General features: G+C 37.4%; 3 protein-coding genes and 1 long non-coding RNA gene across 10 annotated transcripts; 1 reads left to right on the top strand and 3 right to left on the bottom strand.

The window, feature by feature from the left end:
* Positions 1–1,220: 1,220 nt before the first annotated feature.
* Rpn13 (regulatory particle non-ATPase 13) lies at positions 1,221–6,472 on the bottom strand. 2 transcript variants are annotated; one of them, XM_071711941.1, is made up of 6 exons: positions 6,133–6,472; positions 5,843–5,959; positions 5,472–5,673; positions 4,466–4,600; positions 4,258–4,403; positions 1,221–2,021 (listed from the first exon to the last, which is right to left on the bottom strand). In XM_071711941.1, the coding sequence occupies exons 1-6, from the start codon at positions 6,331–6,333 to the stop codon at positions 1,623–1,625; spliced, it is 1,200 nt and encodes a 399-aa protein (XP_071568042.1). In that variant the 5' UTR covers positions 6,334–6,472; the 3' UTR covers positions 1,221–1,622. The 2 variants fall into 2 exon arrangements, with proteins under 2 accessions (XP_071568042.1, XP_071568117.1); XM_071712016.1 differs by having other exon boundaries at positions 1,221–1,853; positions 6,133–6,471.
* Positions 6,473–6,562: 90 nt separating this feature from the next.
* LOC139775803 (uncharacterized) lies at positions 6,563–8,847 on the top strand. The gene is made up of 3 exons (XM_071712121.1): positions 6,563–6,828; positions 7,206–7,588; positions 7,729–8,847. Exons 1-3 carry the CDS (start codon positions 6,707–6,709, stop codon positions 8,253–8,255), a joined length of 1,032 nt encoding a protein of 343 aa, XP_071568222.1. The 5' UTR covers positions 6,563–6,706; the 3' UTR covers positions 8,256–8,847.
* LOC139775872 (putative inositol monophosphatase 3) lies at positions 8,487–12,396 on the bottom strand. Of its 6 annotated transcripts, XM_071712379.1 has the most exons (8): positions 12,248–12,265; positions 12,004–12,158; positions 10,769–11,076; positions 10,333–10,581; positions 9,494–9,654; positions 9,291–9,408; positions 8,959–9,058; positions 8,487–8,872 (listed from the first exon to the last, which is right to left on the bottom strand). In XM_071712379.1, exons 3-8 carry the CDS (start codon positions 10,980–10,982, stop codon positions 8,713–8,715), a joined length of 1,002 nt encoding a protein of 333 aa, XP_071568480.1. In that variant the 5' UTR covers positions 10,983–11,076; positions 12,004–12,158; positions 12,248–12,265; the 3' UTR covers positions 8,487–8,712. The 6 variants fall into 6 exon arrangements, with proteins under 6 accessions (XP_071568480.1, XP_071568341.1, XP_071568716.1 ...); XM_071712240.1 differs by lacking the exon at positions 12,004–12,158 and having other exon boundaries at positions 12,248–12,396; XM_071712615.1 differs by lacking the exons at positions 12,004–12,158; positions 12,248–12,265 and adding an exon at positions 11,678–11,875.
* Positions 12,397–12,750: 354 nt separating this feature from the next.
* On the bottom strand, positions 12,751–14,082 carry LOC139776515 (uncharacterized). Its single transcript, XR_011719105.1, has 3 exons — positions 13,533–14,082; positions 13,253–13,357; positions 12,751–13,062 (listed from the first exon to the last, which is right to left on the bottom strand). It is a non-coding gene; the product is annotated as an uncharacterized lncRNA (long non-coding RNA).
* Between the last annotated feature and the right edge of the window lie 21 nt (positions 14,083–14,103).

The raw sequence follows: 14,103 nt of genomic DNA on the forward strand, positions 1-14,103 counted from the left end.
ATTCGCGCCGGCGGCGCGCAGCCGCGGCCGGCCGCGCTCGCAGGGCCGGCGCGTGGCCGGGCGCCCACCCCCGTTCCGAGTTCCGACCATCGGTCGTGTAAGTCGTGTTTACAAACAAAACGTCCCGGCCGGGACGCCGCCGCCGCTGGCCGCTGCTTCGATCGGCATGAACGCGTCGCGGCGACCGGCGACCGGCACATTCTTGCCGCCACGCTGTCGCAATCGTATTGCGCGTATCTCGATTGATACGATTTCTTCGTTATACGTATTTCTGTCGCTGTTAGAAGTTCGAGAGAAAACGCATATATGTGACGTCGAAACATTTATTCTTAATTATACACCCTCAGATTTGCATAGACCTTGGTTCGTTCTATCTGAAAGATTTCTTTAAATATTAGATAAAACAATCAAATGAAAAGAATATTAGTTACTCGTCAGTTGCTAACAACCGAAATTACTTCAGCTTATCTTAAAACTTTTGTTCGCGGCGTTACAATTCTATGAATGCTTTAGAAATAGTTGTTGCATCTAATACTTTACTTTTATTCTTAATTCTAATAATTTATTGTTATTTTTTAAATGTCTTCTTCTAAGAAAAAAAGATTCGACAGAAAGAAATACTCGAGAATCCAAACGTTTGGGCTTCTCGCGCTCGCAGCCGCACCTGAATGATGTCATGACCAAACAGCCAATCGGATAGCACCGCGATCAACCGTACAAACACCTGACGACACATCGACGGCGTCACCTCGAGCAACCTTTGCTTTTTCGACCTAACCTTCCTTCCCTGAGAAAATCAATCTAGATAATCGCGCGTAATTATATCACAATTATTAGAAGTGCGTCGGCAAAGTATCGATTTGTCTAGCAAATATTCTTCCTAGCAAATTTAGTCAGGGAGTTGATAAAACTCAGCTGATGCTATATATCGATTATCACGGAGATCCAATAAAACGCTTGTGCGTCGTAAACAAAAGTGCCCGATTGGGCCGCACTTTCCCGCCATTCTGCTTCCCTTACAGTTTAAATTCTACATTCGATTGTTGCGTTTGTTAACAAAATAAATATTATTTCTTTTACAGAACTATTTTCTAAATGGTTATAAATAAAATTTAGAATTTAAAGAATAATTATTCTTTAAACAATTTTAAATAGCGTCACCAGAGAAAACTCTTAAAGGCACATTTGGATATCCATACAATACACACGAATCGTACATATACGGTTTTGTTAAATTATTTTATTTCAGTATACGCAGTACTAAATCCAATAAACGTATGCTGTATACAAAATGTCCAATATATTAATTTTCGTACATATGTGTAATTTTGATAGCGCGTGATGAAATCTCCTGTTTCTATTTGATCGATGTGTTTGCTAATCTCTCATGAATAAAAGTAAAAGTACAGATTCTCGAGTGCTTGGAAAAACGTTTAAATATACGTCCAAAAAGTATGTTATCGAAATTATATTATGTATATATCTAAATTATTTCGAAGAATGTGTCCATTGAGATTTTTTTTTATTTCGTATATAGATTCATCGTAACATAATATGCAACGCATAGTTTCTGAATAGAAAAGCGAAACGTCTGACATGAGAGACGCGTACAAATCCTATCCTTAATCTAAAGCCATGCCTTCGTCGTCATCGTCCTTCTTATCAGGACTAGCGGCCGGTGGTGATTGCTTCTTATTCTTGTCGTCTTGTCCCTGTTGCGCTTGCTGTCCCTGACCGTTCTTCGCTTCCGACTCCAGCGCGCTGACGAATTCTTCGATGTTTCCACTGGCCGCGGCATTGACGGCGTCCGGTCCCAAGCCGAATTGACGGATGACAGGGCCCGCCTGGCCCGACTGCAAAGCAGACCAGAACATTGATAGCGCCTGGGAGAACTGGGGAGACGATAGCGTGGTAGACAGGTTGTCCTCGGCCGGCAAGTGCACGTTCATGACACTCTCCAGGCTCGTCAACGCAGAGATCGCCGCTGGGATAGCGTTGGTCAGCTCTGTCGCTACGCCCCTCTGCCGGACAATAAGCTGCGCTGTAGCTGAACGAAAACAACAGATACACCCGGAGAAACTTCCCCAACTGCTCAGCAGAGCCAGAGTCTCCGACAGCCAGGAAAAGTTCAGACAAAGGATAGTAATACTTAACAGTGAGAAAACCATGCCTCTGTCTCTTTTCGATTTTCTAGTCTTGCTCTGTCACGATATATTGCGGATTAATAACTAGTTTGGCAACCAGATCGACATCATTGAATTTTTAAAATGATCGTGGCTGCGCGTACTTGTTTTTCTTCCAATACTTCTCCTTAACAAAGTACTTTCTATCCAATAACTTAACAATAAACGTGTATTAATAAACGTAATTTCACAGTATTATAGGACACATATAATGTGTTTAATAGAACACATGTGTTTATGATCTTTTCAAGAAATATTACTACATAAAACTGCGTTGGACTAGGTAACGTTGAGAGTGATAACGTAGTTCACTTATAGATTATTAAAACCTTACTGGAGTTTCAGAGGGAATGAAAGGCAAACACAACAATGTAAAACACGTTAGCTAAAACCTATTGATCACGTGACTTCTATAATGATATTATCATCTACAAGCACATAAACACATAGCTATAACACATTAAAATTCCGATTCAATTTAAGTACATTAATTAAATATCTATAAAGTCTGTTATCCCGCCACACGCCACACAAATTTCTTTAGCAATAATTTTGTTAATTTAAGTGTAATAATATTTTCAATGTTAATTATCTATGCATTGCAATGTATTATACGATACTGTTATTAATTATTCGTAATAATGAAGCTAAAAATTCGCTCACTCAAAGAGAGAGACCATTTAAAAACACTTGTAAAACACTGAATGAGCTCGAAAGTTATTCTGCAGCTTCTGTTATCAAGAATGGCACTTTAGATCCCTGATAGCGATAGCAGCTGTAAAAAATATATAATTAGTAATATATGATAGATAATCTGTTCTAGTAAACTGTTCCTTGAATTTTCTACATTACTTTGTTTACACATTAAAAACTTTAACAGATCCTTCTGTTTGCTTCTGGTTGCATATATGGTTTCATCATTTACTGAATTACACATTGTGTTTTCACAATATTATATATTTTCGTATGTGTAAACTGTGAAAATGTCCTCCTATTCTTCTGGTCTCACGCTTTTGTACAATGATTTTAAGATCAATTTCGATATCGTTTTATCTCATTTCATAAAAAAATAATACGTCACAACATTTATGTATAATCAATGTCATATAAACCATACTTATTACTATATTTAATAATATTTATCTCTCTTATGACGTAAATATTCAAGGTGTGGTCTTGCAATCACAATCCATCACAGGATAAGATATTTCATCTTATCTTCTCGTGTTTGAAAAAAAAAACATATTATTTGTACATAAGCTGACTCCTAAAGATTGATTTTATACAGTAAAAATAATATCATTATTATTAATTAAATTTATACCTATATGACATGCACATATTTATAGCAAAGTTGTTAACTTTCGATAAATGTTTTATAATGCAATTTCAATAGATGATGTTTCATCGTTACTACAATATTTTTAAAGACCATTTACAGAGTGTCCCAGCATCATTGAAAATATTAATCATTGCTCTAATAGTAAATTTGAAGACATCTTTTTCCTTATTAAAGATGTTATCGCTTTTCTAGTTTTAAATATTTTAGTAATTAAGTTACAAATCTATATTCAAACCAGTAAAGTCTATTTAACATTAATAAATTAATAAAGATAATTTTATTTTTTATTTTCGCTCTTGAAATTCAATTGAAATTCTACTGAAAGCTGCAACTGTTTATTTTATTATGCCAAAATTATAGATACTTTGATATTTTCATTGAGTGTAAATTGATCGTAAAAAACCAAAAAAATCTATGATAGAAAGGACATCAGGCAGTGTCTCGGGAATTTTAGGATACTCTGTACAAATGTATACTCATGTAACTTATGACAGAGGCATCTTCTACTCACAAAATATATTAACATCTATTACCTACCATCATTTGTTTCATACTGATTCAAAACTCTTCTAATTCAATTATTGCATAATTTAAAAAATAATACATTGCATTATATTTGTATATCAATCAGTCATTTGTTAGAAAATTCGATTATCCTTCAGTCGAAGTTTTAATCCAATCCAACGTTCAGATTAACTCAGTAATAGATATGAAAAAGCAATGTGATATTACCTGCACAGTTGGCTCCGTTCGAGATGGCGTCGGAATTTCCGATAGAAAATTCTGCAAATCGCTAAGTTGTATTCTATTACTTGGAGCTGCCACTGTCGCAGCCGGCGTGGACGGAGCTGTTGTTCTCGTGGACGATTTATTATTACCTAGGTAAATACGTCATTGGAATAGACCGTTTTATTTGCACATTGACAAACAGTTTACTTACTCGAAGATTTCGAGTCCGCATTAGGTCCAGGAGTCAACGAATGGGGTGGTCTAGTCACGTTTGTAGTGGCCGGAGTAGATGAAGTCGTAGTGGAAGCCCTTGTACTCTGAACACCGTGCGGTCTATTCATTGTACCTAACAGGGAGTAAGATATAAGGAGACCGATCTCCATACTTGGCTACCCGCAAAAACCTGGCCTGGCGAAAGTTGAGTGTTAAATGTTACCACTCGCAGCGCTTGTGTTCCATCATCGGTGGGTCACATGACGATCCGTTTCAATGTTCAATGGACAATGCAAAAATAATAAAAAAAACAATGCAAAAATTATCCTTTTAATTATTTTCTAATTCTTTTTCTTATTATTTGTCTTGTACATACGAACAGAGATTATACAAAAGAAAAAAAACATAGTATGGACATATTTTATATAATATATTATATAATATTATATTATTTTATATATTTAGATATGTTTTTATATAAAAATTTTTTTAGTGCATTGAAACGTTCACGTCTATTTCCTCGTTCTCTGCCATCAGCCATAAGAAGACTGATCTCCAGATTTACGTAATGTTCGTATAATTCGTATAATTTATTGAAAGTGAAAAGTGTTGAATTTTGAAATGTCTTATTTTGTGCCGAGGATAAATATTTATCCTCGGCACAAAATAAGACATTTCAAAATTCAACACTTTTCACTTTCAATTGATTATTATTATACCACAGCACAGTATTTCGTAGTTTCGATTAATGTTATTTACAAATCTATTTTTGTTCTATTAAGCATAGCCATAATAATTTATTAAAATTCCCAATTATAACTCACTTTTCTTATACTTCAATGTAGTAAAATTCCAACCTTACGCATCGCGTAGTTTTGTTCAGCCGCCTGTCACCAGCAGCGAGGGTACCGTTTTTGGAACACCAGCGCCACCAACTTTCGCCCAAAAATTGACCCACTTTCATAGTACGGAGATCGGTCTCCTTATATCTTACTCCCTGGTACCTAATAAACTACCCAGACCACCGATCTGGCCAACGCCGCCGAACAACTGTATAAGCTGTTGCTGCGACATGTTGTTTAATAAATTCTGCAGATCCCCTTCGGCGTTTGTACTGCCACTCCTCTGGGATCCCGGGGTCGGTGGATTATTAAGTACATCGTTAATTTTTCTGCAGTGCTCCTCATCTTTATCAGTTTTGAGATCCTATATAACAAAAATATGTGCTTAATACACAAACAGCTGTCAGCAAATGTCCAGCGCAACGTATATCGTCAAAAGCTTGTTAAATGATGTAAACGAAGCAGATATAAATCAATCTATTCCAATCTAACTACTATAATTCTGTGATATTACAAAATTGCGTTTTCTTTACCTGTAGCCAAAAGAAGAATTTCTTATTCGACGACTTGAATCTCAGAAGATACACTCTGCCGGTCTTGCACTGGGGAACGTGCTTGAATTCGCAATCGTCAGGGAAGATAATTAAATCCTGAAAAGCATGCACGATTACAGAAATACGCACACCGTGTACTTAATACGAAAAACCGCAAATCAATGTGTAGCAACGGAGTTTCTCGGCGCGAACAAATAAACGTATACGCTTTTCCGTTTGCGAAAAAAGGTTTTCTAGGGATTCATTAAGAGCAAGAATAATGATCATACGTCTTCCACGACTCCGGTCGTCCGGTCCTTCCAACAGAAGTGCATTAACGAGTCGTCAGACTGGTAGACGTAGAGTTGGCCCTTTCGCGTGTCCGGATAAACCATCTTGCCTTTCACGGTCATTTTGCCAGCCTTGAACTCCACGAGGTTTTTCGAGGCGCCGCGCGAAGCGTTATTGCCGAAAAGCGCACCACTCGACATGTTTGCCGATAGATGAGGAAAATTGCCGTGCAACGTGAACGAGAGACTCTCTTGTGACCGACTCTCCGCCACCTTACTTACGAGCGCTTACGAGCGAGAAACGAGACGCGCCGATGACATTGCATTTCAAGATGGCGGTGCGAAAAGCAGACCATGCTAGAGACCCTATAATATTATAGGGACTCTATTATTGGATAGCTAACGCGTGGCCATACTGCTCACTGCTCCTCGTGCTCGCTAGTCTCGGCTAGTCGGCTTGCGCGCTGCTTTTATAGGTTAAGTTAAAGTTACTTGACGGTATACTCGTCACATTACTCACATTTAAGTATTATTTCGATCAGTACCGCGATCCAATTGTACAAATAATCACGATATGGTCGTCTTTACTTGCAACCATTGCGGCGACCCGGTGAAAAAGCCCAAAGTGGCTGTACATTATCAAATGTGCCGGAACGCGCCCTTCTTAACCTGCGTGGACTGCCACAAGGATTTTCGGTAAGAATTTAAGTGGCAAATAGATATTTCTTCAGCGTACGGGCAACCTCGCAGATTTTTCTGAAACACATGTTGCTTATGGAATTGGAGGAATCGATGAAATTGTAGAAGTACGAAAAATTGGATTTTCAAATATGTTGGTTTCAAAAAAATTAGCGAGGACGCTAGGGATTCAATGGCCTAGTTTATACCGATCATTTGATACGCGTTTTAAAAAGTAAATAACTAATAAATTAATTTGATTATTGGCTGAGCAGCTGAAATATACTATTTGATACCCATATCAAAAGATCGGTGTAAACTAAGCCAATAAGTTTGATCAAACGTCAATCAATACTTAATAATTGTGTTTTTAATATTCTTAACTGCTCCAAAAGAGATGACGAGTACGTCGCGCACACGAAATGCATAACCGAAGCCGAGAGGTACGGCGCAAAGGATTATGTCCCAAAGCCTGGTGCAAACAAGGGCGAGCGCAAGCAGCAAGAATGGATTAACGTTGTTAATAATTTGCTGAACGGGACAGTGAATCTATCCAATGCGGAACGGAGCTTTCTGAACATTTTATCGAACTACGACAATGTACCAAGGAAGAAGGCCAAGTTCCTTAACTTCGTTCGCAATGCGATAGGCAATCGTGCGAATGTGACGGTTGTGGAGAGTGTTTGGGACAAAATGGAAAATGCGCACAAGCAAAATCAACAAGTGTCCACTAAGACTCCAGAGAAAGATACTGTACAAAATCAGGAGCAGAGCAACGGTGAGTATTTTTTCTTACAACAGATCTGTTTTAGTTTATTGAAATTGGAAGAGCTTATAATATAAATTTCATAGGAATGAGTATTGTACATAATAAAAAAATTTATAGAATGCATATTAAGTCAAATATTTGGTTTTCAGCGGATGAAATGACGTGCACCCGAAAAATGGATTCTAATAACTCGTTTGACAATCAAAATATCGCTGAGAATCAAAACAATGAAAATATAAGCAAAGAGAATCATTCTGTGAGTCGTCAAAATAGAGGTGACAAAGCACACGAAATTACCAACGGGCTATACGAAAGGCGAAATAAATCTAAAAAACGGCAGTTGGAACCGATCAACATTCAATCAGAGACCGATCAAACTGCTGTGAAGATTAGAAAACGATCTGTTTCGGAAACAAACGATGGAAGTGATGTCTCCAGGTTCCACTGGAAAGAGACCGTCTTAGACATTTTACAAACTAAGGGTGAAATGCCTTTAAGAAAACTACGAGATAAAGTTATGAAAAAATGTATATATTACGTTTTTAACTTGAATGATGATACCTTCAAATTGACTGAATATGAAAAAGCTATTGCAAAGTTTAACAAAACAGTAGAAAAGTTAAAAGAATCATCTGCAATATGTATTTCAGATAATAAGGTGAAATTAGTCAAATAAATCTATGCATCATTTTTATATGAAATAAAGTCAGAGAGGAATGCTAAATAGATGTTACATAATTAAAAAAAAAAACATTTGACTTGAATAGACTGTTTATAAAAAATTATGATGGCAAACTAGTCTTGACATTTTTGTATTAAATTTGTATTAAATAATTTGTATAAAATTTTTGTCTTTGAATCATAATTATTTGTGTCGAAGGTGTATAAAATAATTTTTGTAATAAAATCATTCGTTATTCCATTTATTATATAAAAGTCTACTTTTTTACACAGTTTATGACAAATTTATCTCTTATAATAAATACTTAACGATAAGACAGATATTGGAAGGTATGTGATCTTAACGTACGCGAGCACATATTGATATTTGTTATTACTTAGAACACGAATCTTATAAGCAGGATTTGATGTATACAACCTTCATTCTCTCTCCTGATATATTGTGTTCTTGACTAATGTGAATCGGATGGAAAGTCATGCAAGAATTTTTCGGAATACCACGCGTGATCGCTCATAGTCGCTAAAAGACCCTTTGTAAGTACTTTGTCATCATTAGATCCGAAATAAATTGGTTGTTGATCATATAACTGTGTCACTGTTCCTCCTAAAGCACTACAAGAAAAAACAAAAAATAAATTAATGACAAGTAAATATACTACGTATAAAGCCAAATATTTAATTAAGCTGAATAGCAATACCTAAGAATTGCAGTGCCAGCACATATATCCCATTTCTTGATAGCAGTCGTATGAACGTACGCTGTCGCATTACCAGCAGCTACTTCCAAAAATTTGTATCCTAAAACAAAACATCTCTTATATTTGTATATTCTATATAAAATTCCTAATAACAAGAATTGAAGGCATGAAAAAAGAGTGCGGGGCTGAGCAACGAAAAATAAAAACAATGAGAGTCTTAAAACACTCAGAAAAATACGCGTATAAAATTATCTGTCTTCACTTCCACTCACGAGTCTTTAATAGCAAATTACAGAAATAAACTTGCGCTATTAAAAAAAAATTTTTTTTACCTGCACCAGCAGCAGAAATAATTTTAACATTGTCACCAAAGGCAGCTTTAGATGAGTTTTTTACTTGTCCAGCATGTGAGAGAGATACAATCAAGATAGGTGTTTTATTGTCCTTTACCTGTTCAACAAAGATTAGTTAAATAATGTGTTATAAAGTTGATTATAACTTCCTTTGTCAAATTACCCCGATGTCACACAATTACCTTGGGTAAATTTTTCAAGTTTCTTGATACACCATGATTGCTCCACGTCCAGAATAAACTGTAATTCTGTTTTGTCTCAAACGGTTTATATATAACACCAATAACTGGTTGTCCTTTGACGGCTATGCATACCATAGTAGATACATATTGCAGTAAATTCTCTAAAAATATGATAGGGCATCGAGAAAAAGCTGTCAAACTTGGTTCATAAGAAACTACATCAAGCTAAAAAATATAAAATGTCCCAAAACCACCAAGTAGCCTTCTAATTTATTCAAAAGTCAGTAAAAAGCTTTGTATTAACTTAATATTAAAAAAAAAAGGAACTTGGTGAATCTGGTATAAAGACTCGATGTCTTAATAGTTTTCCAATGTTTTAATGTCAATTTACTGCGCCTACATGTTAAATTATTTATTTAGGGACTAAGCTTTACCCGAACATCTTATTATTCTGAGATTGTTCATAATATGTTATATTATTACAGAATTGACGTGATTATCTGTATCATATTATGTCCAAAAATCTATTTTTGTTTGATCCTGAAAACAGTCGGTGCTTCTTCAATATCTAGCCATAAACGATCATGAAAATATTAATTTGTTTCCGAATTGCAATTGCAGGTAATACATTTTCCTCATACTCATTGCTTATAATCTAATCTTTGGGTATCTCTTATAAAATTTGTGGCCAACTTATTTTGATTGTAATATGAACATGTTCGAACATAAAAGTGCACAATATCGGTCATTTTAAAAATAACTGTTCCTGCCATAAATAACCTGAAAAGTAATTTTGTTAGAGGTACTGGAATATCATAATGGCAAAGATGCACCTTTACCTGTGAATTCTTTGGTGGCGTCAAGAGGATCTATCCAGATTGTAATATCATTAACGTTTACAATGTCGTCACTTATATCGTAACCTTCGAGATTTTTGACAGAATTCTTAATATCTTCTACTCTAATTTTATCACAATCTTGCGACGTTTCCTCAGATATCACAGTAATCCCTGGGAATGCCTCCGTCAAAGAGCGATACATGGCACAGTGAGATCTATAATCCGCCGCTGTTACTGGATCATTTACACCTTTAAAGAAGGTAGAAAAGAAGAATCATATTATATCACTGTTCCACATTTATGCCAGAGTCTGTCGATTCAAGAAAATAGAAGATTGTACATAAAAATTTAATGCGACAAATAAAAACCTGACAGACTATTGTGCAACATATCATATCACACACAATTACGTATCGAATTACTTGTCAATAGTTACCTTCCTTCGTCTGACCTTTGCTCTCTATTTTGAATTTAATCTGATCGTGCACCGCCACCACTTCCAATCCTCCAATCTCCGCTGCTCTTATCGCAGCGGCGAGAAGCCGCTTCAGGGACACATCCTTGTCGTTCGCACGTCGGTTCGTGCAGAGGTAGAGAATTCCTAGAAGCACGAGCGCACACAGAAGTAGCTTTTGCGTACGCACGCTCATCCCGCTGGTGAATTAACGACGTCTGTCCAGCCGTGGGAACGGCAAGATTTATCACGGTGTGACTTTACGAGCCCTTAATGCAATCACAGAAAACCTGTAACGATAAATGCATAATGTAATATACATAATTTTTATCTATCTATATGTATAAAACATATATATGTCACAGTAAAAGCATAAAATCAATACTTATAAAACTTACTAATTATATACACTTAATAGTAAGTGTATATATACTGCAATTACAGACTCATACAATTGTACACTAATTTCATCAATAAAAATGTTAAAAAACAAGATAATGCTTTCACTGTAACACATACAAATAAGACGCGGCCTTTTCATAACCTCGTCTGTCGTACGGGGGTGTTTAAACATGAGATAAATTATGCAAGCATGATTTGCGATAAGCTTGTTTTGAACATTATCGCTCCACGTCACGTGGGCTCTTCTTTTCGCACAGGACGAGAAAATCAAGAGATCCGAAATGCGTCTTTTCTTTAGTTAGTTTTCACGAATGTCGATCAGAAAGAAAACATATTTATCTTCTCGCTGTTCTTAATCATATACAGAGCAATTTACAAGAGATAAACAAGAGACGTAACAAGGATTCACTTGCTTCGGTTACATTTTTTTACACTTTACTTAGGTCTCTTTGATATTTCTCTTCTTTTCCAAAAGCTATAGACACATACCACTTCAATTTAAATTTAGAAAGTGTCACAGCTAAAACGATCGTACAGACCAACGTCTAATCTCGTCGCTTAAAAACTCGACATAATGGTCCACGAATCTCAGACACACTTTTTGCACTTATACCCCTCACTCTCTTTGTCTGTTACTTCAAACAAATACTTAATATGCATTTTTGAAGCAAGAACTGTTTAGGTAAAATTATTGAGTATTTATACTGGTTTTATGCACCAATTCCAATATCGACTGATACGATTTGTTCGATTCGTCTTTAAAATACGCAAAAATTCCCAAGTTTCGCAGATTTTTCTGCGTTTTCGATCTCTACTTCTAAATCCATTTCTCCCTCGGCGTCTTTTCTGCATCTTTCTTGAGTAAGCGGTTATATGACCCTGGGGGAATCACGATTACTATGAGATAAAAAGGGAAGGAGAGATGATTGCGACGTCACTCGAGGAGCTGTGGGCGCTGTGGCTACGCCGGCTACGAACATATGAAAGAAATAAGGGGAGGAAGGACTATAAAGGAATGCGGAGGGAGGAGGCGACAGACAAAACAGACTGTGTGCTTACCGAAGGAAGAGCGAGATGAAAGGAGGACTGCTGCGTCGATGTGTGTACCACGTGTCCGACCCCTCGTGTCTCTCTCTCTTGCTCTCTCTCTCTCTCTCTCTCTCTCTCTCTCTCTCTCTCTCTCTCTCTCTCTCTCTCTCTCTCTCTCTCTCTCGGCTATTACGCGCCTTCAAAACGCGCAATTGCGTCCTAGCGTTCTGCCGGGACAGAAATCCATTATGTTTGTGTATATACACGTATGCATATATATGTTAAAAGGGTAGATTAAAGGGCAATACCTTCTGCGCAACATGCGCGCGTCTTTCGGAGCTGGACGCAGAATCGAGAGGCTGGAAAGGAGAGGCGAATCGCATCCGGGGACTCGTAACTCTATTCATCTATTGCGAGCGATTCAAAGGCAATCAAAGGAGTCCTTTAAAGGACACGATGGAATCTCGGCGGCCAGAAGTGAGTCAGGATTCAGTCATCTCGCGTCTCAAATAGAGACATGCTTTCTATTCGACTTGTTTAACTTGCTTTCTTTATATTTTATAATGTAGCGGACACGTATGGATACATCTGCAATCTCGGCAGGATTCTCTCGATCGAGGATCTATCTACTTGTAATCTAGTTTGAACAAAACGTTCCTGTCAGTAGACGGTCCATAAGTAAAACGTGTTTAGCCAAAGGCTTGAAAACGATATATGCCACGTATCGAAAATATAAGTAAAAGCAGGAGTAAACACGCGTGTAATCTTTTCTATAAGTATTTCTCATTGTCAGTTTCTTGAGGTCACACATTTTCCGAGTATCTATAGAAAATCCACCTGTTCTCCTGTAATCAATAAGCGGAACAAATTAAAATTTAATATGCCAGCTCTACGTAGAATAGTAAGAATCAATAGGCTTTTCCTTTCCCGCGCGCGCACGAGTCGATTGGATATACCTACAAAGCATTCTTAGAGTTTGTGATGCAATCTTTTTTTTTTTTAGGAGCACAAGATGTCACCTTTATTTTTACTTACCTCTAGACGACATAATTGTGGAAATAGAAATTTCCGCTGGCGTTTTCCTTTCTTTTTAGAGGAATATATGTTATTCAGGTGTCTGGGTCAGTCTGGATATATCACCTACCAGGAAGTAAAATACAATTAACAATAAAGATTTTTTATTCGACCTAACTGATGGTCATCTTTATTAATTATAATCGTCAGTATGGTCACGACTGGCGAAGTAAAAGTTTCTGACTTGGTTTAAAATACAATTGTACATTAATTTGAATAATTTTAGATGAAATATATTTACACGTGGCAGAGATGCTTTGACTTTGACAGTCGACTTCTACGTTGCTTTATTATGCGTGATACACGTTGCAATTTGCATATGTACTTGTACACGTGTCCACGATGACGTTTCGCGACGAGGACGCGGGGGAGTCGACAAGTCGGCAGTTGGTTCTTCCCGTGTAATCATGTCCAATTACGACCAATTATAACCACTGAAATTGGCATACATCGTGAAAGCGTGAATGACGCCGTCTAGCGATTCTTCCTCTCTCTCTCTCTCTCTCTTTCTTTTTCCTTTCGTCTCCCTCTCTTCTCCCGGTCGCTTCCCGCTAAAATGAAAACGCTGGCCGACGGAGAAGGGGAGAGACGAAAGGCGCGAACGCTTTCGTGATCTCTGGTTGGCGTGCGAAGCGGCGTGCGGGCAAAACAAACGCGGTTCGCCACTTTTGTTTGTCGGTTGCGACAGACGCTGCGCGGAGGAGAATAGCCCGAGTCGGAGTAACACGACCGGTACCCCTTTCCCCCTTGTCCCGCCCATGCGCCCATGAACATTCGGGATTATTGTGTCCGGGAATCGTGATCGTGCATCG

This window comes from Temnothorax nylanderi, unplaced genomic scaffold (assembly GCF_030848795.1).
Source record: "Temnothorax nylanderi isolate EJ_2023f unplaced genomic scaffold, tnyl_v1.0 TNYL_tig0001_pilon, whole genome shotgun sequence".
NCBI lineage: Eukaryota > Metazoa > Arthropoda > Insecta > Hymenoptera > Formicidae > Temnothorax > Temnothorax nylanderi.